This window comes from Talpa occidentalis, unplaced genomic scaffold, assembly GCF_014898055.3.
Source record: "Talpa occidentalis isolate TD23 unplaced genomic scaffold, MPIMG_talOcc4v2.1, whole genome shotgun sequence".
Taxonomy (NCBI): Eukaryota; Metazoa; Chordata; class Mammalia; order Eulipotyphla; family Talpidae; genus Talpa; species Talpa occidentalis.
In genome coordinates, this window is record NW_026555331.1 from 148,740,890 (window position 1) to 148,765,592 (window position 24,703).

At 40.6% G+C, this 24,703-nt stretch overlaps 2 protein-coding genes and 2 pseudogenes across 2 annotated transcripts; all 4 read left to right on the forward strand.

The window, feature by feature from the left end:
• Positions 1-2,544: 2,544 nt before the first annotated feature.
• LOC119251272 (olfactory receptor-like protein OLF3) lies at positions 2,545-3,498 on the forward strand. Its single transcript, XM_037518641.1, has one exon. It carries the CDS (start codon positions 2,545-2,547, stop codon positions 3,496-3,498), a length of 954 nt encoding a protein of 317 aa, XP_037374538.1.
• Positions 3,499-5,629: 2,131 nt separating this feature from the next.
• On the forward strand, positions 5,630-6,468 carry LOC119251283 (olfactory receptor 2F1-like; annotated as a pseudogene).
• A 5,389-nt stretch (positions 6,469-11,857) lies between these two features.
• Positions 11,858-12,795, forward strand: LOC119251294 (olfactory receptor-like protein OLF3; annotated as a pseudogene).
• Positions 12,796-23,482: 10,687 nt separating this feature from the next.
• On the forward strand, positions 23,483-24,418 carry LOC119255185 (olfactory receptor 6B1). The gene has a single exon (XM_037522161.1). It carries the CDS (start codon positions 23,483-23,485, stop codon positions 24,416-24,418), a length of 936 nt encoding a protein of 311 aa, XP_037378058.1.
• The last annotated feature ends 285 nt before the right edge of the window (positions 24,419-24,703 follow it).

A 24,703-nucleotide genomic window follows, 5' to 3' on the forward strand; every position in this document is an offset into this window, starting at 1 on the left:
ATTTTTTAGTTTATTTGTGTGTGTGGTGTCAGATAAGTGTCTGATTTCATTCTTGTATATGTGGATATCTAGTTTCCCCATACAACTTACTGAAGAGGCTGTCCTGTCCCCGTGTGTGTTTATTTTGGTCTAAACTTTTGCCTTTTTTAAAAATGGGTATTTCTTCAATCATGTGACGTGTAGGAGTTTCTCAATTTATTTCTATCAGAGGGAAATGATCTGTGTGTGGATATTTATTTTGTATAACCATGAGGAGAGACATCAGCAACCTCCAATTCTACCATCCTTGCTCATATTTTATTGTTTATGAAGAGTGTTAGAACTTGGGGAAAAGGTAAAGCAACCTGAGTTCTAACACACAGTGCAAAGAGAACACAAACTTATATGGGAGGAAGAGTAAATAGGGAAGACTCTGAAGTGTGGTCACTGGTGAACACTGGCTCCCTGGCAAGTAGACGATCATGACTGAAGAAAGCCAAGTGCTGGGGCATGGGGGGTGGTGGGAATATCATGACAGAGCAGGAAAGGAAGAGCCGTTGAAAGCAGAGACCTGGCTTCGTGGAGGACACTAGGACAGAGGTCTGTGAATTGGATGAGTCTGAATCATGAACAAGAAACACATTTCTGGAACTGTCTCATTTTGTCATTTAAGAGTTAAAAGGACTAAAGCACAGGCAGTTTTTGCTTTTCTGCTTAGAGACACTAACCTGACCTCTGTGTGGTTCTGAATGAGGCCAGAAGCTCTGTATCTGTCCCACCCCCCTGACCACTTTTTTTTTTAATGTTGTTGGCCCGGATTCTTTTATTTTGAAATCATATTTTGATATATTAGAAATTCTGTATTTCAATAGAAAATAGAAAAAAAATGCCATTCTTCCCCAAATTCAGCATAAATCATGGCAGCTCTCACTAAAAATTATATCTAAAAGAATTAGCAAACCCTAATAGATTTACTTATTTTCACACTATTATCTTGTCAACACCATCTCGGACCACTTTTACCTCCTGTTTCCTGTTACTTTGTTTGCGGCAAGCAAAGAAAGTTTAATGAGCCAGTGCTTCAAATATCTTTAAAATTTAAAATATTTCTGTTTCATGTTCAAAATGGATATTATAGTATATTGCTTCTATTAAAAATCATTTTCTGAGTAGAATAAAAAAAGGGAAACTCCAGTCTAATGAACATTATATTCATACCTCTTTCTACCATGAAAAATGAAAAGGGATTTTTTTTAAAGATTTTATTTATTTATACAAGAACCAGGGTACAGGCCAGATGTGTGGGAGGGTGAGAGGATTCACCAGAGACAGAGCGGGGAACAGAACAGGCAGACTGACCAAAACACACTGCTGAGGGGAGCAGCAGGCAAGGCAGGAGAGGGCTGCCAAGCCATGTGGGTTTCTCCCTGGCCAGCCAGGGATCGAACCTGCGCTGCAGAGCCCGCAGACAGCCTCACAGTGCTGTGCTCAACCGCCTTCCCCAGCAGGGAGGCCCTGAAAGGGGATTTTTAAATGTGTGCCTTCCTTTCTTGTGTCAAGAAAGCCAAAGCATCCATACTATTCTTTGCTTTCTTTTGGGCCTATATACAGAGGTATGATTATTCATAGCAGTAAGTGAAAAGAGAAGAATAAAAAGAGTAAGATAATTATAATTCCCTTCCTTATCTCATCCTTAAAGCCTGAAGAGACCAAAAATTTACCAAAACACCAAAGTGACCTATAGCTGTCAGATGCTCCAAGTCCTCAGTGTCCCATTAATCCCCTAGCCCTCAGTTCATTCAAGGTCAAACCCAATTTATTTATGTTTGAATTTCGTGGAGGAAATCTATCTGTTATCACATCTATCCCAAAGCAAAGGTCCTGTTACAACTAGTACATTGTGGTAATACCTTTATATATTTCCCAAAGTAATTTTTCCATAAGATTCCTACATTAAAGCTTAAATATACTTGTGAGTTGTAGAATATTATCTGTTGCATACACAAAAATTGTCACTAAGCCAAAATCACACAACTGCTAAATAAAATCAAGTTTCAATCCTAGGTTCTATGATTCTAGATCTTTCCACTTGAAAGATCTCTTCCCAAGTTTTTCCTTTTATAATAAATATATCCATTTCAACATGGGTCTAGTTGACATACGTGAAGTAGTTTTTGAACCTTCCAACAAAATTTTTCTTTGTTGTGTATCATTGTACCGAACACTGTCACCTGTCAACCTCTCCTTGCCCTACCTGGTAGTTGAGGTAAATTGGTAAAGATAAAGAGCCCCTAAAATTGCACTGTATTATCTCCAGGCTTTAACTGGATCTCCTTGAGACTATATCATATCCTTATGAAGGTGCTGGCCTGCTTTTCAATGCAGAGTAAACAACGTATTTTGGGATGACACCTGTCACCATAACCCACATACAGAATGAAAAGTCTGCTAAGGCTGGCGGTTGCACACAGTAATATATTCATGAAGTGCTTCTATAGTTATTTGGCTCAACAACTTCTGTTCTTTCTAACTTTCTCTGCAGATCAATCATCTTCACGGTTTTAGATGGGAACAGGCAACCAGACGTGGGTGAAAGAGTTTATTCTCCTTGGCCTGTCCAGTGACGGGGACACTCAGGTCTCCCTCTTTGTCCTGTTTTTGATCATGTACCTGGTGACAGTGCTGGGCAACTTCCTCATTGTTCTTCTGATCAGATTGGACAGCCGCCTCCACACCCCCATGTATTTCTTTCTCACCAACCTGTCCCTCGTTGATGTCTCTTATGCTACATGCATCGTTCCTCAGATGTTGGTGCATTTCCTTGCAGAACGTAAAGTCATCCCACGCGTGAGCTGTGCAGCCCAGTTATTTTTCTCCCTATCTTTTGGTGGGATTGAATTTGTCCTATTGACAGTGATGGCCTATGACCGCTATGTGGCTGTGTGCAACCCCCTGCGGTACACAGTCATCATGCATGCAGGGCTGTGTAAGAGGCTGGCCGCCATATCCTGGGTCAGTGGCTCTGTCAATTCTCTCATGCACACTACCATCACCTTTCAGCTGCCCACATGCTCAAACAGGTTTATTGATCACATATCCTGTGAGATCCTTGCTGTGATCAGACTGGCTTGTGTAGACGTCTCCTCCAATGAGGTCACAATCATGGTGTCCAGCATTGTCCTGCTGATGACACCGTTCTGCCTGGTTCTCTTATCCTACATCAAGATCATCTCCGCCATCCTAAAGATCCGGTCCACAGAGGGGAGGAAGAAGGCCTTCCATACCTGCGCCTCGCACCTGACCGTGGTCGCCCTGTGCTATGGGATGGCCATCTGTACTTACATCCAGCCCAGGTCCAGCCCTTCTGTCCTTCAGGAGAAGTTGATCTCTCTCTTCTATGCCATTTTGACACCCATGCTGAACCCCATGATTTATAGTCTAAGGAATAAGGAGGTGAAGGGGGCCTGGCAGAAACTCTTAGGCCAATTATCTGGACTAAGGTCTAAGCTGGCAGATTGATGAATTCTGAGCTTCACTCAGAGAACAGAGCTTTGCTTGTGTGTTCTCCCACCTGTTCAGAGGTGACAGACATCAAGTGTGTTGCCCTGGCAACCAGGAAGGAGATGAGGAGCCGTGTCCTGGGGATGCTGGGGCAGATGCTGAGTGGTTTGGGTTGGAGTGCAGGATGTGGGTGGATTTTTTATGTCACAGTATCATGTGTAGTGGAGTTAGTGCTGCTGTAATAGGACTTCTGACCCTTGCTCAATCTCCACCATGTGGCCTTAATGTAATTGAAGAAAACAGCATTTACTATTTTGATTTGTCACATTGTTTATAATCACGGACATATTCACGCATCTTACCTTGGGCCACTGGTTGTAATTCATCCACAGTTTATAAAAAGTGTATTATATCCAATGGGAACAATGTGGATTTTCATACTTGAGGATTCATAAGTGTGTATGTAGCCACATGCTGTGATTGTGTGGTTACTCTTCTGAAGAGAGTATTATTAAGAAGGCTGCTGAAGACAGCTTGTGCACAAACTACTACAGGTGCTGTATGCAGACTCTGCTGAGTCGCGGAAATAATTGTGGCGAAACATGATCCAAAGTCCTTGTTTTACTCTAAGGATAGATCCAGGATGATTTTTTATCTTCTTTTTTCTTTTGTGAACAGTCACATCATTGGCTAAGAAAAATCTGAGATTCAGATGTTACACAGTGTATAAAATTTTTGACAGGAAGTTATTGCCTATACATGAGCTTTCACTCTGAAGACTTAGGCTCATCTTCAAAAATACAACATTTTCTCTGAAAATTTGAAAACAAAATAATTATGATAAATGCATAATTGATCATAAACATAGTATAAGAAAAGCTGTTTACTTAGGCAAGGCAGTGAAAGATGATATAACTTTAATATGGACATTATGTTACTAGGATAGGTCAACCTGCTGTCAGGCATCACTGTCCAGTCTCTGTATTGAAAGCATTTTTGTAGCCCCCAGACACACACACACACACACACAGAGCCCTACACAACCTTTATAAATCTAATAAACTGATAATAAATCTAATAAACTGTCACTATATACTGCCTCTGAAGACAAACCTAAATGAGGGGAAAAAAAAGAGAAACAACTCTTAAAAACTGATAGGGGAAAGAAATCACTTGTGGTTTGAATATGATGTCAACACGATGAAGCATCCAAAGACCTTCCCAAAACAATGATATGTCCGTAAGATTAGAAAGTTTAGGGATGGTGTCTGAAGACTAGCATGTTAACTTCTGGTCATGGGAGTTGTGGCACAGGGCTGAACGGAGACAGTTTTCTAGGACAGGTAAATAGTCAAATATTTCAGATGGGGATGAAAGTATGGAGGATTCAAGGGAAAAGTTAACTGTCATTTCAGTGAGTTAATTTCAGTTAATTACTTTCTGTCACACCATAGTTTCCAAACTCTAACCATCATATCTAGAATACATACAAATAGGATGAGCGGGAACATGCAAGCAGTTTCCCATCATCTCTCGGTTAATATGCTAAAATGCAAGTATTTGAGCTCTTCACACTCATTAGGGATGATAGTGCATCCTTGAACCCACTGTGTTACCTTGCGGTCTCTCCCGCTGCTGACCCATGCTCTGCTGAGCTTCCAAAGGAGGAAGCAATGAACACTGCCATGTCCTTCTCTTACCCTCTCACCTGGATGAGACGAACAGGTGACATATAAAAGTGAGCCAGGTCACCTAGGTCTTCAGTCCTTATTTCACTGACTCTGAAATGTAACATTGGCAATATTTTTGCTACTTAAACTCCCTTTTGTATTTGCTACTTTCTAACCTAGAACCTTAAAATTACTGACTTTAAAAAGGATGAAAATTTAGCATCATATTTTCATAGTCAGAGAATCCAGGAGTAAAAAAGTCCATTTTAAAGAGCTGCTCATGCTTGTTAGGGGCCATTCAATACAGAGTCTGAGATAGTGAGGAGGGAGAAAGTGACAACGTAGACTCGGGATTAGGAATTAACTCTAAAGACTATCATGTTTTTATAGTTAATGCTTTTGACGTCAATGTCTAAAAATTTTAATAATGCTTTTATTTAAGGATTTTAATAAAACTCCTTAAGGAAGGAGAAAGGAAGATGGTTCTTTTGAAGTTAGATGGCTCTTTGGTTAGGTATCTGATATTTATTGATTTACAACTTGGAGTTGGTCTTCAGAATCTCATGGGCAGGGGAAACCAGACACAGATCAGTGAGTTCACTCTGCTGGGACTGTCCAGTGACTGGGACACCCAGCTCTTCCTCTTTGTCCTTTTTCTGGCCATGTATCTGGTGACCTTGCTGGGGAACTTCCTCATCACCCTCCTTATCAGTCTAGACAGCAGGCACATCCTCCCTTGGACTTTTTCCTCAGTGTCCTGTCCGTGGTGGGCATCTATTATACCAACAGCTTTGTCCCACAGATCCTCATTCACTTCCTGTCATCCTGCAATCCATCCCCTTCCCCAGCTGCGTCCTCGAGGTGCTCATCTCCCTGGCAATGGGCAGTGTGGCGTTCTTCCCTGGAGGCCAGGGCCTGTGACCACTATGTGGCTCTTGTCACATCTACACAGTCATCATGAATGCAGGACTGTGCTTGGGACTGGCTGGTGGCTGCTTTGTGGCTGGTTTCATAAATTCACTGGTGCAGACCATCATCTTCCAGATGCCTCTGTGCTGTAATGTGATCAATCACTTTGCTTGTGAAATGTTGTTGGTTGTGCTGGGACTGACCTGTGTGGACACGACCTTCAACATGGTCATGGTGGCCAGCTCAGGATTCCTAGTGATCATGCTTCCCTTTCTTTCTGGTCTTCTTTTCCTGTGGTCATATTGCTGCTGTTACTATGTATGTTTGCTCTGCCCAGGGATGCCACAAAGCATTTGGGACATGTGATAATAAACCCACAAAGAAATGTGGTAATAAACCCACAAAGTAAAAGAAGCAATAAAAGCGAGCTCCCTGAAGGTAGATTACTCGCTGTGCTTAGACAGTAGGATAAGATGCTTATGCCACCAGCTCTTAGAATTCACCAGGGAGAAGAAACTATCAGTCCTTTTTGAAGAGAATCCCAGGTTGCTGAGCTTAGGATGAGAGCTGCCTGTTCACCCTCACATTGACAAGGTACATGAGTTAGAATCTCACACTCCTGGAGGAAGGGTAAAGTAGAAAATATCAGTCCTCTACTGGCTTCATTGAAACATGCTTAATACTTTCAGTGGAGTATTTTCACATAGGATGGGTATCATTTTATGAAGGAGTCTAAGTTCACACCAGGATGGAAGGTCACCTTCCTTAAAATGCAGGGAAAGGTGAAAATTATAAGGTTAGAGGACAATGTGGTGACATAATTCCAAACAGTGACAGAAGTCCAATAATAAACAATAGTTGTCTATGGAATGGTGTCAGTAAGTCTCCCTGCCCAAGCTCAGATGAGATGTTGGACCACAGAGTATCCCCATGGCTCGCTGAGTTGTCTCGTCTGGAATTACTGCGTCAAAGGGGATGGGGGAACTGCAACAAGGAAGTGGGATTTAATTACAACTTCATGCTCATGAAGTGGGATTTAATAAACCCCCCATTCCAAAATAGTAGCACTGAAGAATCAGTTATATTCCCCTTGAGAAATTAAAGTTTGTTGCGCTCCTTCCCAAGCTCCAGGGAAAAGGAAACAAAACTTTGATTTGCAAAGTTGGTTTAGGGTATTAGGTGCAGAAGTGACCAGACAGAGAGGAAGGGAAAATGAAATAATGGGAATAAACAAAGTATAATTGGCCTCATGAGATTTCATCACTAAAGTTAGAGAAAGTTACCTGTTCTCACTGCACCTGTTTCAAATCCCACAACTTTCATAGCCTTGCCATCGTCCAAGGCACTTCTCTGCTCTCCAGTGGCGAGTCAGGCATTTCCAGTTTGAACAGCATGAATTGTGAAAGCAGGTTCCTGTAGACCATAGCCTCCTCCTGTCTATTTTCAAGTCTAAGAGTAAGGGGGCTTGATATAGTTGTCCTCTACTCGAATTTTTTCCTAAAAATTATATTATGGTTACTCAAATGAGGAAGTCAGAAGTTTTCAAGTGATTTAAAGATTTTCCCCACCTGTGGTGGGCTCCAGGCTGCTAATGAGTCCAAATTTATAGTCTGAGCTCTGCTTTTCACTGACTTCTGGAAATAGGGGCCACATCTGTGCTGATCCTGTTAGAAAGAAGACTCCCTTAGAGACAAGGTCTTTTCTGTCCATACAGAATTTCTGTTTGGGGGATGAGTCTGTAAGGTAACAACCCTTTCTGAAATGCTGTCTACCTCTGCCCATCTAAGGCTGCTCTGGAATACAATGTGGCTTTTCTAGGCCAAACTCTCCACACCTGCTTGCTTAGCTAGTGCATGTTTTAAAACAAAGCTTACATTTTCAAGTTAATTTCTATGCATATATTCATTGTATAAATCATTTTTGTTATTTTTATGTTGCTAGATAGCTATGTGTATATACCTCTGGGAGAACGATAATGTATACCATTATCCACATTTTATGGATCTGGAAAGTGATTTAGGAGGATATATGCTTTTCTATAAAATATTGATTCAATGGAAAGTGTCTCTCAAAGTGAAAATAAAATGATCCATGACATGTGATAGAAAGTATTTCCATGAGCAGAGACTGTATTTGCATATATACTTACCACCATAGAGATTAGGTTCCAAGTTCTCTGTGGGAGAGACATCTGAGGTACAATTCTCCCCGACCAGTTCCCATGTGTCCTCTCAGTCCAAGACCCTCTGTCATACCTCATCTTTTGTTAGTGATATTCCTGTGGTTAGACCTAAGTATCCTTAGGTTCAAATCTTTGGAAAGCTGATTTCTAAAAATAAGTATGCACCTTTATCCATTCCTGATATTGGATTATTTTTTATTTGCACTATTGTCCATAATGAAAGTCCTCATTTATGTCTATGGGGAAGAAGGACTCACAGCCTGTATTCCTTGCAGGCTGTTGTAGTCATCACCTCAGACACCAGGTAGATGCGTGACCACCTTTCGTGTCTACAGAAGAGGCCACTTCATCAGGAAGAGAGTCCCTAAATGGGTAAAGGGGGCCATTTCTTGTCGTGTTGCAGCTGTGGCTGCAGGACAGACTTCAGCTTCACAGGTGAGCCTGCTCCAGCCCACCAGACTGAAGTGAGTGGGCTCAGAAGTAGGAACCCAATGAGTCTTCTTGATCTGTTCCCTGATTTTTATTAGTGAATCAATAGCCTTTGAACAGCAGTGGTCACTGTGGTACTCAAGGTCATGCTAACTAAAGGAACAGCAGAGAGGATATACCCCAGGCTGTGGGAGAATCCTGGGGCCCTCTGCCTTCTCTCAGGCTTCACCACCACATCATCGCTTTTCTCCAAGACCAAAGTTCAGGCAGTTGGTGTCAAGGGTCTATTTATTATAATGCAATATATTAAAAGATATATAAAATACTTAGTATATTCCATTGTATTTGTTATATATATTATGTGTTTATTGATATGTAAAGTATTTAATATAATGCCTGGCCAAATAAGGATTTAATAGATCACATATTTGATATATTTAATAGATCACATATTTGATAGAGAAATAAGTACATTTTAAGATACTTAAATTCTTTTCTTAACACTTTCTTTTCTTAACACTTCCCCACCTCAGTGAACTTCCACTCTCTGGCCATGAAAGAGTTTCAAGAATGTGTTTCTTTTCTTCCCACTGTCTCCCACCAAAGTAATAGGTTGACAAGATTTTCTAAAACTGCACATGGCCATTCAATGATTTACTGGGCAATCAACTTGGGTAAGTTATTTGAGACAATTTGACAAGGAAACAGGTTTTATTTTGACTTGAATACTCATTTTTGAAATACATAAGACATATTTTAATTTTTAAAAGGCAAAATTGTTTATACAAATGATGAGTCACTTGGAAATATACTTGCCTGACAATTTACTGAGCAAAAACTACAATGCCCTCCTTTTGGCTGTTTTTGGAGATAGGTAGGAAAACACCTTCTTTGGTTGCTGTTTTTTTTTTTTTTTTTAAAGATTTGTTTATTTATGCATACAAGAACTGGGGTATAATCCAGAGGTGCAGGAGCTGAGAGGTATTCACCAGAGACAGAGTGGGGAGCAGAACAGGTGGATCTACTGAAATACACTGCTGAAGGGAGCAGTGGGTGAGACAGGAGAGGTCTGCTGCACCCTGTGGGTTGCTCCCTAGCTAGGGCAGGGGATTGACTCATGCTGTAGTGGCTGGTAGTAGCTTGATAGCACTGTCTTTAACCCCTGTGTGCCACCAGGGAAGCCCACTGTTTGATTTTTTTAAAGCTACAGAGTCCTGAGTAAAGAAATGTATGCACCAGTGTGGCCATAGTATGACCTGCTGATGTACCTGGAAGAGCTGCTCCCTTGCAGCTACACTTGAGTTTTGGCAGACAGGAATTAAGGAAGGCGATCTAGATTAAGACCTACATATAATAATGTAGGACAAGTCACGGCCCAACTATTCTTGAAAATAGTTCCTCCCATATCAGATGTAAGGTATGCAAATATTTTCTTTCATTTATTATGGTGTCTTGGTTTTAGTGAAAGTTCCTTTTGCTATGCAGAAGCCTTTTAATTTGAGATAATCCCAGTTCTTTATTATCCAATTCTTTATATTATCTTCAGTTTCTCTTCTTGTTAGACATGAATCCACAAAGACACCACTAAAGTCTATGTCATGGAGTGTTTAACCTATGTTTTCTTCTTTGTATTTTATGGTTTCAAGTCATACATACAAGTTTTGATCCATTGTGAGTGATTCAGTCCATTATGAGTGAAATTTAATGTGTGAGATAATGGTCTACTTTCATTCTTTTGCATGTGTCTGTCCAGTTTTCCTCACATCATCTATTGAAGAGACACTCCTCTCTCTAATGTATGCTCTTGGTCCCTTTGTCATAGATTAACTGTACAGAGAGGTATAGGTTTGTTTCTGGGCTCTCAATTCTATTCCATTGAAGAGTGTGTGTCTTTTTGTTCCACTTCCATATTATTTTGATTATTATAGCTTTGCAGTATAGCTTGAGTCCGGCAGTGTGATACCACCATTCTTCCTCTTTTTTTTTTTTTTCAGGATTGCTTTGCATATTCAAGGTCTTTTGTGGTTCCATATGAATTAGAATGATGTTTGTTCTATTTCTTTGAAGAATGCCATTGAAACTTTTATATGGATTACATTCAATCTGTATATTGTTTCCAGTAAGGTGGCCATTTTTACAATGTTAAATTTTCCAATTCATAAATAGTTTCATTGTTCATCATTGAACACTTTTTTTTTTAAAGATTTATTTATATAAGAGCTGGGGTACAGGCCAGAGGCATGGGAGGATGAGAGAATTCACCAGAGACAGAGTGGGGAGCAGAACAGGCAGATGGACCAAAAACACTGCTGAGGGGAGCAGTGGGCGAGACAGGAGAGGTCTGCCTCACCATGTGGGAATCTCCTTGGCTGGCCGGGAATTGAACCGGCACTGCAGAGGCTGCGGACAGCTTCACAGCGCTGTGCTCAACCTACTGTGCCACCAGGGAGGCCCTCATCTTTGAACACTTAGCACTTGTGTATACGTTCTCTTCATTCTATACCTGATTCTAAAGCTGGCCATCTTGGGTTGATCTCACCCAACTGGGCCAATGGTATGAGAATGATGGAAAAGAGGCTTCCCATGAGACATCCTCAAAGTAAAAGTGCACGTTATAGGAAATAAAGTCTTAAAGCACTTAGTAATAAAAAGTATAAGAATTATTTAAAATATTCAGGGTTTCATGGATACTTTCTTCTGAGGACTGGTGTATAGGAATTGTGTCTGAGCTATTTAAAGGGAAAATCCAATAAACAAAGAGAAGTAAAATGGTCTGAACATCATTCAGAATTCATAAAAATATCTTTCATGTGGACCAAAAAGTTTCTAAGTACAAAGACAGGAATTATTCCCTATAATAGTTACTAAATGATGTAGGATCTTAAGTATAATTACTTCATTAATTTCCTTTCCCAATTTAAGAGCAGATGTTTGGGAGAAGAAATTATGTTCCAATAAATTGAATGAAAATGAAAATGAAACTTCTCTTCTTGATTTTCAGTTTGACCAGTGAATGCATTTTTTCATTCTTGTCTATGGATGTGTTCAAGCAGAGTTTAAATAGTAATGCCTGAGATGTTATAGAACTTTAAATTCAGGTGGGTAGTCGGCGTATGACTCTCCATAAGTCACCCTGAGTTTCCATGATTTATGATTTCTACATCTTTAGCTTGATCCTCAGAAACTCATGGGTCAGCGAAATAAAACCCAGATATGGGTGAGTGAGCTCATTCTTCTAGAACTCGCCTGTGTGTGTGAAACTCAAGTCTTTACCCTGATGCTCATCATGTACTTGGTGACTATTGTGGGAAATTTCCTCATTCTTTTTCTGATCAGACTGGACATCAGACTTAATACCCCCAATGTACTTCTTCCTTAGTGCTTTATCCTTTGTAGACCTTTGTTACACAAATAGTGTTGCCCCACAATGTTGGTCCACCTGCTCTCAGCCTGTAAGTCCATCCCATTCCACAGCTGTGTGGTCCAGCTCTGTGTCGCCCTGGCATTGGGTGGGTCTGAATTCTTCCTGCTGGGGGTCATGGCCCATGACCACTATGTGGCTGTCTCTTACCCACTGCACTACACGGTCATCATGCAACGAAGCCTGTGCCTGTGGCTGGCTGGCGCCTGCTTGGTGGCTGGTTTCATGAATTCTCTGATGGAAACAATCATCACCTTCCGGTTTTTGCTGTGTGACAATGTTATTAATCACTTTGCCTGTGAGACACTGGCAGTGCTGTGGCTAGCCTGTGTGGACATCTCCTTCAATAAAGTCATGGTGAACATCTCAGGATTTCTAATGATCATGTTCCCTGTCCACGCGTCCTCTTCTACTACAGTTGTACTGTTGCTGCCATTCTGCATATCCATTCTACTCAGGGACGCAGCAAAGCTTTTGGGACCTGTGCCTCCCACAGGCATGTGGTGTCCATGCGCTTTGGGGCCATCATCTTCACCTATCTGGGGCCACGATCAGCTTCTGCAGAGGAAGAGGAAAAAATAGTTGCTCTTTTCTATGGTCTGGTGGCGCCGATGTTGAATCCCTTGATTTATAGCTTGAGGAATAAGGAAGTTATAGCTGCTTTCCAGAAAGTTTTAGAGAAACTCAAAGGATATAGACTTTAAAAACTTCTTGCCATGGAGGAATCAAAAACAAAAAGGAGATTCCATACATAGGCTAAAGAAGAATTAAAGTCAGATCCTTGTGAGTGAATAAAGAGTTCACTACGTGATTAATGAAGGTCCTCATATAGGACAGTACCTGATTATTTATGTCAGTGATCTGCGAGGTCTCTTTTTACATCCTCTCTCAGGTAGCCAATAGTTTAGACTTCATCTGCTAATATTTTGTTAGTGTATCAATGCATAAAGAATAATCTGCAGCTTCATCAAGCTGACCTGGTTTATGGAAACAGTAGAGAGATGAATTCCATCCACTAGGTCAGCTTTTGCGTTGTGATACAAAGGATAGGTAACAATTATAAATGTATTTATATTAATTGGATCATATTAGTTTGTGATAGAAATAAAACCTAAAGAAGAAGTGACTTAAATAAAATGTGAATTCATTTATACATAGACAAGTCTAACTTAAAAAATTACAGGAATTAGGGCTTCTATCTTTCTGACTCACAATCTAGGCACATAACTTCTATCTCATGGTCTAAGGTATGATGAGTTCCAGTCAATGCATTTGTATTTTGTCTATAAAAAATTGATAAAATAGGGGATCCCTGCTCGTACAAGGGAGGGGTTAATTATACGACTGCCCATCTCTCTATTGACCATTTCATGAAACCACAAAAAAAAAAAAAAGGACAGTTTTTGTTTGTGTGAGGGCTGCTTAAGAGTTCAGCAGGTTAGAGGCCTCTCTGGTGACTCAAGGGGTTAAGTTGCAGCACTATGAAGCTATGCACAGCTACTGCAGCATGAGTTCGATCCCAGGGAGCTACCCACATGGCACAGCAGACCTCTCCTGACTCGCCCGCTGCTCCCCTCAGCAGTGTATTTCAGTCAGTCTGCCTGTTCTGTTCCCCACTCTGTCTCTGGTGAATCCTCTCACCCCCTGGACCTCTGGCCTGTACCCCAGTTCTTGTATGCATAAATTAATAAATCTTTAAAAAAATTAATAAAAGAGGATAGGACATGCCCATTTTTCCTTCGAGATCCTCTTAAAATTTTACTTAACATTACTACTTAGTTCTACAGACTAGTAGAACTAGACTATATTACCTCTTATTCACTTGGAGATATATACATTAGAGCATCTCAGCTAATAAAAGAACTTCTGATAATAAAAGAGAAAAAGTAAATATTGGAAATTTAGGAACCCTTGACTTCCACACTTGCAAAAAAATTAATAAACACATCAACTCAATGAAAGATGAGATGATAGGATGACAGAGATCCAAAAGGAGTAAGAGATTTATAGGCAGGTGAAGGATATTAAAAATGTTCAGAATTTACTAAGGAAATTAAAAGCAGAAAAGAGAAAATTAGCAATATAGAAAAGTTTAATTTCCTATTTGGAATCCAAAGGAATGTGAGAGACATGAATACAGAAAAAATACAATATATGAATTATTATATTCCTGATGAAGAGAACAGATTGAATAAAAGGAAATTCTACTCCCAACTGTACTTGATTAAAAACTTCACTTCAATAAAGGGAAAACTGATTCTGATGATTAGAGGGTCTCACCATGAACCAGAAAATCAAGGAAAAGTGAATAAATATTATAGAGGTATTGGTGAAATAACTGAATTTCAAGTATAATGAAAGTTTATAAAGGTCCAGAAATTAGACAAATCAAAAGGTTACTTAGAAAAATGTTAGTGTATTAGTTTTCTATTGCTTTGCAACAAATTTAGTAGCTTAAAACAACACAATACCTTAGATATTCTGTTGGTCAGAGATCTAGTAAGATAGATAGATAGATAGATAGATAGATAGATAGATAGATAGATAGATAGATAGATAGATAGATAGATACATAGATACATAGATACATAGATACATAGATACATAGATACATAGATACATAGATAGATACATTGATAGAGGTTTATATATAAGAGTGTGTCTGTATTTATACACGTTAGTAGAATTTATTTCCCTGCAGCTATCTGACAAGTACTGTCACCTTGCTTGTTGTGAGCTGGTGATCACTATCAGCACCTCAGGTCCTTGCTACACGGCCCACCCTTCTCACTGTGTGGTTTGCTTCTTCAGGACCTACTGGAAAATTTCTGCTGTTTTGGATCTCTGATTTCTGGGAAAGCCAGGAGCCACTTTAAAGTGTCCACACGCCTGGCGAGGCTGACTTGCCCAGGATCCTCTCCCTTTTTGGTAAATCAAATTCAGTTGATTGGGACTTTTAATTACATCTTCAAGTTCCTTTTTTCCAAGTAGTGTAACATTATCATAGGCATGAAAGACCAGTCCTCATGGTTTTGGAAGACAGAAGTCTTAGAGTACATGTTCGTAAATAAAATTTCCATACCAAATTAAAGCATCATTATTTTGAATAGAGTTTATATTTTAGAACTATTTTAGGTTCACAGTAAATTTGAGCAAGAGTTTCAGAGACTTTCCCATATACCCCCTGCCTTTGCACATGCAAAGCTTCCCTCATATCAACATTTCCCACCTGAGTGGTCCATGTATTATAACTGATGAACCTACATGGATACATCATGATCCACAATCCATAGTTTGCATTAGGGTTAGCTTTTGGTGTTATACATTATATATGAGTTTCAGCAAATTTAGTATGACATGTATCCAAAAATTATAATATACAAAGTAGTTTTACTGTTTTAAAAATCCTCTGTGTTCTACGTATTCATCCTTTACTCCCCCAAACCTACTGAATCATTGATTTGAAATTTTCCTTTAAGCTTGCCTTTTGCAGAATGATAGGTACTTGGACTCACTCAGTATGAAGCCTCAGATTGATTTCTTTCACTTAGTGATATGGGTTTGTTTCTTCCATATCTTTTCATGACTTAATAGCACATTTCATTTTGAAACTGAATAACATTCTACTGCTTGTGTATACCATAATTTATTTATCTATTTTCCTGCTGAATGACATCTTAGTTACATCCAGAATTTGTTAACTATGAATAAAGTTGCTATAAATATTTGTGTGTGGGTTTTTGTGTGATATACATTTTTGACTCCTGTGGGTAAATATCATGAAGCATGATTGTTGGACTGTATGCTAAGAGTATATTTAGTTTTGTAAAACACTATAAAAAGATAAACACATGGAATTTGCAGCAACATGGATGGAGCTGGAAGGGGTCATGCTCAGCGAAATAAGCCAGAAAGAAAAAGAAAAATACCGGATGGTCTCACTCATAGCAGGAATCTAGAAAACTTAAATAAGGGACCAGGAAAAAAGAATAACTATAAGAAAGAAAATATCAAAATCAACAAACAACTATGAACCAGAGATACTCTATGGGGGCTGGGGGGTGGGGAAAGGAGGGCTTGGGGTCAAAATAAGGGGTTGTAATTGTATGGGGAATATAAAAAATAAAATTTAAAGTGTGAAAAAAAAAACCACTATGAAAATATCCTCCAAAGTGACAGTACCACAATGAATGAGTGTTCCTGTTGTTCCACATCCTTGTCAACATTTGATGTTGTCAGTGTTCTGGATTTTGGCCATTCTAATAGGTGTGTAGTGGTATTTCATTGTTGTTTTAGTTTCTATATCCCTGATGACATATGACATGGAGAATCTTTTCTTATGATTATATCCCATTTGAGTATCTTCTTTGGTGAGATGTCTGCTAAGTATTTTGGGCTAATTTTAATCAAGTTATTTTCTTATTGCTGAGTTTGAAGAGTTCTTTGTTTAACTCGGATAACAATTCATTACCAGATATGTCTTTTGAAAAAATTTTCTCTAAGTTTGTAGTGTGTTTTTTCATTCTCTTGATATCACCTTTAAAAGTGACAGAAATACATATTTACATATGAAAGAACTCAAAATGGTTGCCTATTCATTATTCATTAAGACTATAGCAAGTTCAACAAAAGATATGACAACATCTTCAGGCAACAAAGATGACAATAATGATGGGGGACATAAAGTTCAGTTACAATACAACAATAGCAAGGTAAAATCTTCTAGTATAAAATTAAGTGTTAAAAGTTGTAAATTTCTGTATTTTGAAAGTGAAGAAATAAAAGCCAGAATGGTAAGTATATAAAATGAAGTTGCTGCAACCCACAGCAACTTGAGAACCTCTATGGAGCCCTGTGTCTAAAGCACCAAATTTGGCACATACGAAAATATAATGCATAATGCCTTGAGGTCTCAAGGGAATATAACATCACAAGAACAGAACAACTCTCTAGAATCCAACCACAAGATGTGATGATTTTATCTCCCTATCAGAGTGTTCAAAATTTCTTTTTTTTTTTAAAGATTTATTTATTTATGCACACATAAACTGTAGTGTAGGCTAGAGGTGAGAGTATTCACCAGAGACAGAGTGGGGAGCAGAACAAGTGGATCTACTGAAATACACTGCTGAGGGGAGGAGCGGGGAGACAGGAGAGGTCTGCTGCGCCATGTGGGTAGCTCCCTGGCCAGGGATCGAACTCGTGCTGCAGTGGCTGCAGATAGCTTCATAGGTTGCATCTTAACACCTTGCACCACCAGGTAGGCCCCAAAATTTCTATAATAAGATGAAAGAATTGGAAGAAAATATAGATGGGCAAGTCAAAGTGATAGAGTAGAACTCAGAAAAGTTAATCAAAAAGATACAACAAATTCAGGGGAAAACAAATGACCTGAGAGACTTAATAAAAAGAAAATAGAACTTGAAACTTTAAATAAAATTACAGAGATTCAGGATGTCAAAAATTTCAATAGATGAGATAAAAAATTCTAGAGAAAACAGTGCAAGCAGAATAGACTATAGGGGAATTAAATAAGTGAACTTAAAGATGTAATACACAAAAGACCTGGGAGGAAGAAGAGAGAGAAATATGAAGTCAACGCTGGGGGATATTATCACAAGCAAAGCATTGAAACTGTAATTAAAAATCTCCAAAACCACAAAATTCCAAGACCAGACAATTTTACTAATAAGTTCTACCAAACCTTCAAAGACACCTATTCTTCTGAAACTCTTCCAAAATACCTATCCTTTTCAAACTAATACCTACCATTCTCAAACACTTCCAAAAAAGTTGAGAGAGAATACTTCCAAACACATTTTAGAAGGCCAACATTACTCTGATATAAAAATGATATGCACAAAAAAGAAAACTACAGACAATTTCCCTGATGAACATAGATGCAAAAACTCTTGACAAAATGTTGGCAAACCAAATTCAACAATTCGTTAAAAGGATTGTACATCATGACCAAGTGGTTCAACATTGAAAGATGCTTCAATATCTGAAAGTCAATCATTGTGACTGGCAACATCAATACAAGGAAAGATAAAGAATATTTAATCACATGAGTAGAAACAGAGAAAGTATTTCACATTTATGAAAAAAACAAAACTCACAAAAAATGGTGATAGAAGGAATGTACCTCAACATAATAAAGTCCATATATGACGAACCCACAGCTAACATCATAGTAGTGAAAACTAAAGATTATCCTCTAAGATTATACAAGACAAGAACATCCACTTTTATCACTATTACTCAATATGTTATTGCAAATTCTAGCTAGAGCAACTAAATAAGAGAAAGAAATGAAAGGAATTCAAATTGGGAAGGAAGAAGTAAAGCCATCACTGTGTGCAGATGACATATAGAAAACCCTAACGACTCCACTAATACATTCATTGAAGCAATAAATCAGTATAATAAAGAGACACTTTACAAAATCCATATACAAAAATTGATTGCATTCCTAAATGCATACACCAGACTAGAAGAGAAAGAAATCAAGAAAACACTCCCATTCACAGTTGCACAAAAAGAATTTCAGAGTCAGGAATAAATTTAGCAAAGGAGATAAAAGATCTGTGCAATGAAAAGACTAAGACATTGTGAAAAGAAGTAGAAGACACAGAGAAATGGAAAGATATTCCCTGCTCATGGATCAAAAGAATTAACATTGTTCAAATGGCCATCTCACCTGAAGTGCAATGCTAGTTCAATGCAATCCTTACCAATTTCAATGGCGTCTCGATCGGCATTCTTCATGGAAACAGCATGCCTTACTGACATTTACATGTCACCACAAAGACCCCAAACCGTCAAAGCATCTTTTACAAAGCTGACTCATAGTATTTCAGGAACCTCTCCCCATTGGAGGGTAGTCCCTATTTTGGGGAGTCATGTACCCCCTCATCAGTCTCCCCAGCACACTACCTCCACCACAAGTGAGCAAAACATGGTTGATATAACTGGTTGGGTTGGAGCTTTGATGTTTTACTTCCATTGTGAGCCCATCACATCATGACAGATTTAAAATCCATGTTGTAAACTTGCGGTATTACTGGATGATACATTTTAGGGGTGCCATAGTTTTTCAGGACTAGCATAAATCAAGGCCAGAGCTTTGAAGGAAGTACCTTATTTTTATTTGCTTGTTCTCAGCTTCAAATTTTTGCTACATGCTTTTCATATTACAGTCCTATTCGAGAAACTTCATTAAAAAGCTGCTTAGTCAACATGTGTGGCAGGATGAATGCTAATGACTGTCCATCTCTCCATTGACCATTTCATGAAATCACACACAAAAAAAGGACAGTTTTTGTTTGTGTGATGGCTGCTTAAGAGTTCAGCAGGTTAGAGTCCTCTCTGGTGACTCAAGGGATTAAGTTGCAGCACTGTGAAGCTACGCACAGCTACTGCAGCACAAGTTCTATCCTCGGCCAGGGAGCTACCCACATGGCACAGCAGACCTCTCCTGACTCACCCGCTGCTCCCCTCAGCAGTGTATTTCAGCAGATCCACCTGTTCTGCTCCCCACTCTGTCTCTGATGGATCCTTTCACCGCCCCCTCCTCTGGTTTGCACCCCCAGGTCTTGTATGCATAAATAAATCTTTTTAAAAAAGAGTTCAGCAGGTTATAGAGATGGATATTTAGTAAACTAGATTTTTTTCCCAGAATGTGAACTATTGGTCAAGGGGTACTTGCAGTCATGATGATCCCATGCCGGTAAATTAATTTAACACACAATTATAGCACAGGCATTTAAAACAAATTTTATTTAAAATTTTTCTAAAAGGTTGTAATCCAAGTCTACCTTGGAATATTGATATGATCATCCTGTTTCAAGTAAGCGGAGAAGACTAAATAATAATGAAAACGTGTGAATAGATTCTAAAATGTCATCCTTTTCATGTTTCAACAAACAATAAATTTGAATGTGGTTCTTTTCAAAGCATGTGGTCATAAGTGGATTCCCCCCTGTGGAACTAATATAAAATAAATATTATTGCCATGGCAGGCAATTTCTCCAGGAACGGAAATTTTCCTGGCTCCCACAGAGACCTGAGCTGCCTTTGCGAATGTACTTTTCTCTTGGGTCTTGAGAGCATATAAAGCCCTTCGCTGCCCTCTGTGTAAGACCACAGCAGCCTCCACAGGGAAGGGATGGGTGCTCTGGCCCCAGAGCACTGGGAGAGCCCCTCCAGTGCCCCGTCAGGCACAAACGTGGTCCTGATACCAAGGGCTCCCCGTTTGGCTAGTCCTGGTGCTCAGTTTGGCAGCCATTGGGTAATCTGTACCCATTCACTCCTAGGCCTGGAGAGTGGGTTTCTCACCTCTGTTCAGTGCCTGAATCTTTCTTTTCTCCTTCTTCCTATTTTAGAATCAGTAAAGAGCTTCTTTGCACATTCCACCCCATCAGAGACCGCTGAGCCTAGGTAAGTGACCCTCAGACATCACTTTTGAAAAATGCCAACAGCTCTGTTTCAGGCTCCTCTGGCTCAAAATGATTAAATCCTGACTTTTAATACCACAGTCACCCTCTCTTCAACTTCCTCAATCCCAGGAGTGTGTGTGTGTGTGGGGGGGATAGCCTCATTTTTGCAGCTCTAAGTCTAGTCAGGCCAATGGTGAGCGGAGGGACACAATCCCCCCATCCCCAGGATGGCCATTTGATGTCCATCTCCTGGCGTTGGGTGAGAAATCAGTGCCCCCATTCTGATCCCGACTGCAGATCCTACCTGCTGGCCGCACCTGCTGGCCAAATTTGTTTATGATGGTGGTTACAAAACCTGCCGTTTTCTTGGCAAAGATGGGGGTGGCATTTCCATCCAAGTTAATATATTTGGAACCTACATTTGTACAGAATCTAGACAAAATGAAGGAACAGCGCGTCCTCAGCAGGCACAGCGATGGAGAGAAGAAACTAGGGTGGTTGGTGCTGGATCCTTGGTAAAAATCTACGAGCCGTGACAAGTTCGAGTAACTGTAATGGGATAGGAGGGATCACGAGTAAAGGGGTGGTAAAGCTATAGGTTGACAATAAATCTGGTCAGTTCTATCAGGAGGCAATAATTGGTGTTTATTCTCTTTTAGTTTAGTTGATGGAACATAGGGAGTTTTTTTTTGGTCTGGCCGCCTCCGAGAGTGCACAGCTGAGTGTACTATGGGAGCGAGTATGTCCACGTTTATTTCCATTTCTTTGCTGAACGTTTTGTATCTGGGGTGTTATCTCTTCCAAATGGTCTCTCAGCCTCTGGTTTAGCAACTTGTCAAATCCAAATTCATCTCACATAAAGGCCAGGGAGAATTATGAGAATGCTATCGATATTCTGTGATTGCTTACTGTCTAAGCGACAAGATCATTTTTATAAGCCTTCATGTTTTACATGAAAGTGTCCACGATCTGGACAGTCAGTCAGTCTCTGTGGGGTCTCTCTCTCTCTCTCTCTCTCTCTCACTCTCTCACACACACACACACACACACACACACACACACACACGCTTTCCCTTTTCCACTAATTTCGTCACTTACAATTTGCCTGGTCACACAGCAATCAGGACTAATGAGCCAATTCTCTGAAAATGCTGGGTCTGCCTCACAGCTCTATGCCTTTGTTCATGCTAATTCATCTCCTTAAAATCCCTCGTCCTCTCACTTGTTTTTAAAGACCCAGACCACTGATTATGTCTTTTCTGATCGACTGGCCAAGCTATTCTGTAATCTATTCAAGTTTGTATGTCTGCTTGAATATGGACCTGTGTCGTTTTAAACAATTTTTTTGGTGCATCTCAAAAGCCTCTAATGAAACCTCCATGGTATTCGCAAACGTTTCCTAAAACAGGAAGCTTAAATGTAAAAAAAGTGGTGGTGAGTCCCAAATAGGCAGTTCTTCATCTGCTTGTGAGTCAGATTAGTGGCCAAGGTCACACCTTCCCAGTCAGACTGACCTTGGTTGACTTTATCACCCGATAACTTGGAAATGCTCCCTAATCTGTCTGAAGTGCAGTGTCTCTGAAAAAATAGAGTAACAACACCTCCGTGGAATAGTTCGGTGGATTAAATGGGATATTGTGTTAAAGGAGCAAAGGTCCTAGAAGCAAACGTCCTAGAAGCTCTCACTGCAAGCAGACCGCTATCCAGTCGCTGGTTTCGGCTGGGGGGGCCCTCCGGGGGGGACCTTCCCCCCTTTTCCACCTGTTCCTCTGCCCTCCCCAGCTCCCCACTGTCTGGTCACCATATTTCAAGGCAGATTCTTCCACCTCAGCTCTCCAAAGAGGGGGCCCTGGAATCCTTCCTGTCTCCATGTCACCTCCTCAGAGGTCAGAGCGACCTCGCCAGATCACTCTTGTGTCAATTTCTGTTTTTTTTAACCTTCATAGAAAATGTCTGAATTTTATTTTGTGTTTGTACTCTTGCTTTTCAAAACAGCCTCTTCCAGAGAATCTCAGCCCCACTCCCCAGGAATCAAAACTCCCTGAGAGGAAGTGCTTGTTTGTTTGCTCACAGCTCTGATGAGCAGCCAGTGGCTCCTCTCCACCCTCCTGTTAGCCCACACCTGCCCTTTTCCCTGTGCTCACCCAAGCTTAGAACCCCTCCCATGTTCAGGGTCACTTACACTTTATATACAATTTCATTTGCATTGTTTCATTTGCATTTCCATGCATAGTGATGTAAGTGCAATGACATTTACAGAAGAGGAAATTGGGTATCAGAGACTAAGATCGCAAGGTCACATAATAAGCCAGGGACAGGCCGGTCCTTGGCTGTGGTTCCTGGTCTTTAACACCGACAACCCTAATGTTCCTCATCTCCCTAATGTTCCTAATGTCCCTCACAGAGGCTGGCAATGACCCGCCATCTCCACTGGTGGTCGAGTCCAAGGAAGTGGTAATACGTGAAGGATGAGCGAGTGGAAAGAAAGGACTTCTGGAGCTCTGGGTAGATAAGGGCCAGGAGCCACGTATATCCTTTGGCATCAGCAAAGCTAACATGGAATGAGGAGTTTTGATGCTGTTTAATGTGGACGTGATGGTGAAGACCATGCAGGACAGTAGCAGGGCTTCAGACTTAGAGGTGAAAGTGATGTGTCTTGCTACCAGTAGGAACTTGGTCGGTTCATATTTTAACAAGAGCCAGTTTCTTCACCACTGAAGTGGGTAAAGTGGGTATAGAATATATATAAAGAGGCAATGTGGGAATCAAATCACATTACATGAATAATGCGCCCTAGGTATGGCCTAACCTATCCATAGTATTAATAAATGCTACGTTACTTGTTACTGCTATTCAGAGATGGCAAAGAATGGAAGGTTCTAAGTGGACAAGGGAGTCTGACTAAATGATTTCCACCCCCCCCCCCAGGAGAGCTAAGTCGTGTGTCCCTAACATGGAAGTGGAGAACCAGACTCGGGTCAGCCAGTTCATTCTAGTGGGGTTCCCTGGGAGTCCAGGCATGCGTGCGTCTGTGTTCCTTCTGTTCCTGGTGGCCTATATTCTGACCATGGCAGAAAACGTGATCATCATCCTATTGGTGCAGCAGAACCGGCCGCTGCACAAGCCTATGTACTTCTTCCTGGCCAACCTGTCCTTCCTGGAGACCTGGTACATCTCCGTGACGGTGCCCAAGTTGCTGTTTAGTTTCTGGTCCAGCAATAACAGCATCTCCTTCACTCACTGCATGATACAGCTTTACTTCTTCATCGCGCTCATGTGCACAGAATGTGTGCTCCTGGCCGCCATGGCCTATGACCGCTACGTGGCCATCTGCCGTCCGCTCCACTACCCCACCATCATGAGACACGGACTCTGCTTCCGTCTGGCTCTTGGCTCCTGGGCCATTGGTTTTGGAATCTCCTTGGCTAAGATCTATTTCATCTCCCGCCTCAGCTTCTGTGGCCCCAATGTCATCAATCACTTCTTCTGTGACATCTCTCCAGTGCTCAACCTCTCCTGTACAGACATGTCCATAGCGGAGCTGGTGGACTTTGTCTTGGCCCTAGTCATCTTCCTGTTTCCCCTCTCAATCACTGTCCTGTCCTATGGGTGCATTCTGGTCACTGTTCTACGCATGCCCACAGGAAAGCAGAAGGCGTTCTCCACCTGTGGCTCCCACCTCGTGGTGGTCACCATCTTCTATTCGGCTACTATTTTCATGTACGCCCGCCCCCGAGCCATCCATGCCTTCAACATGAACAAAGTTATTTCTATCTTCTACGCCATCGTCACCCCTGCTCTCAACCCTTTCATTTATTGTCTAAGGAACCGAGAGTTCAAAGAAGCTCTGAAGAAACTAACCAATTGCCAGGCTGCCCGATCTAACTAGTTTATTAAGGATTGATGAGTGAAAAAAATGATTTGATTTGGTGCCTGCTCATCCATCCTCAGTCCTTTCTCCTTTAATGCCTCAGCTGGATGTTATTCAGGCTAACAAAACGTTTCTACGTCCACATCAACTGCAGTCTCTTGGTTGTGTTCCCAGGACTTGCTCTGTGCATTCTTTGTGGACTAGGATGGCATGAATATCCCTTGTATAGAGAATTCTCTCTGGATGTGGCTCAAAATGGGGTTTCTAAGACTCTAAGTTCCAAGTGGGCTAAGTGAAGTAGAC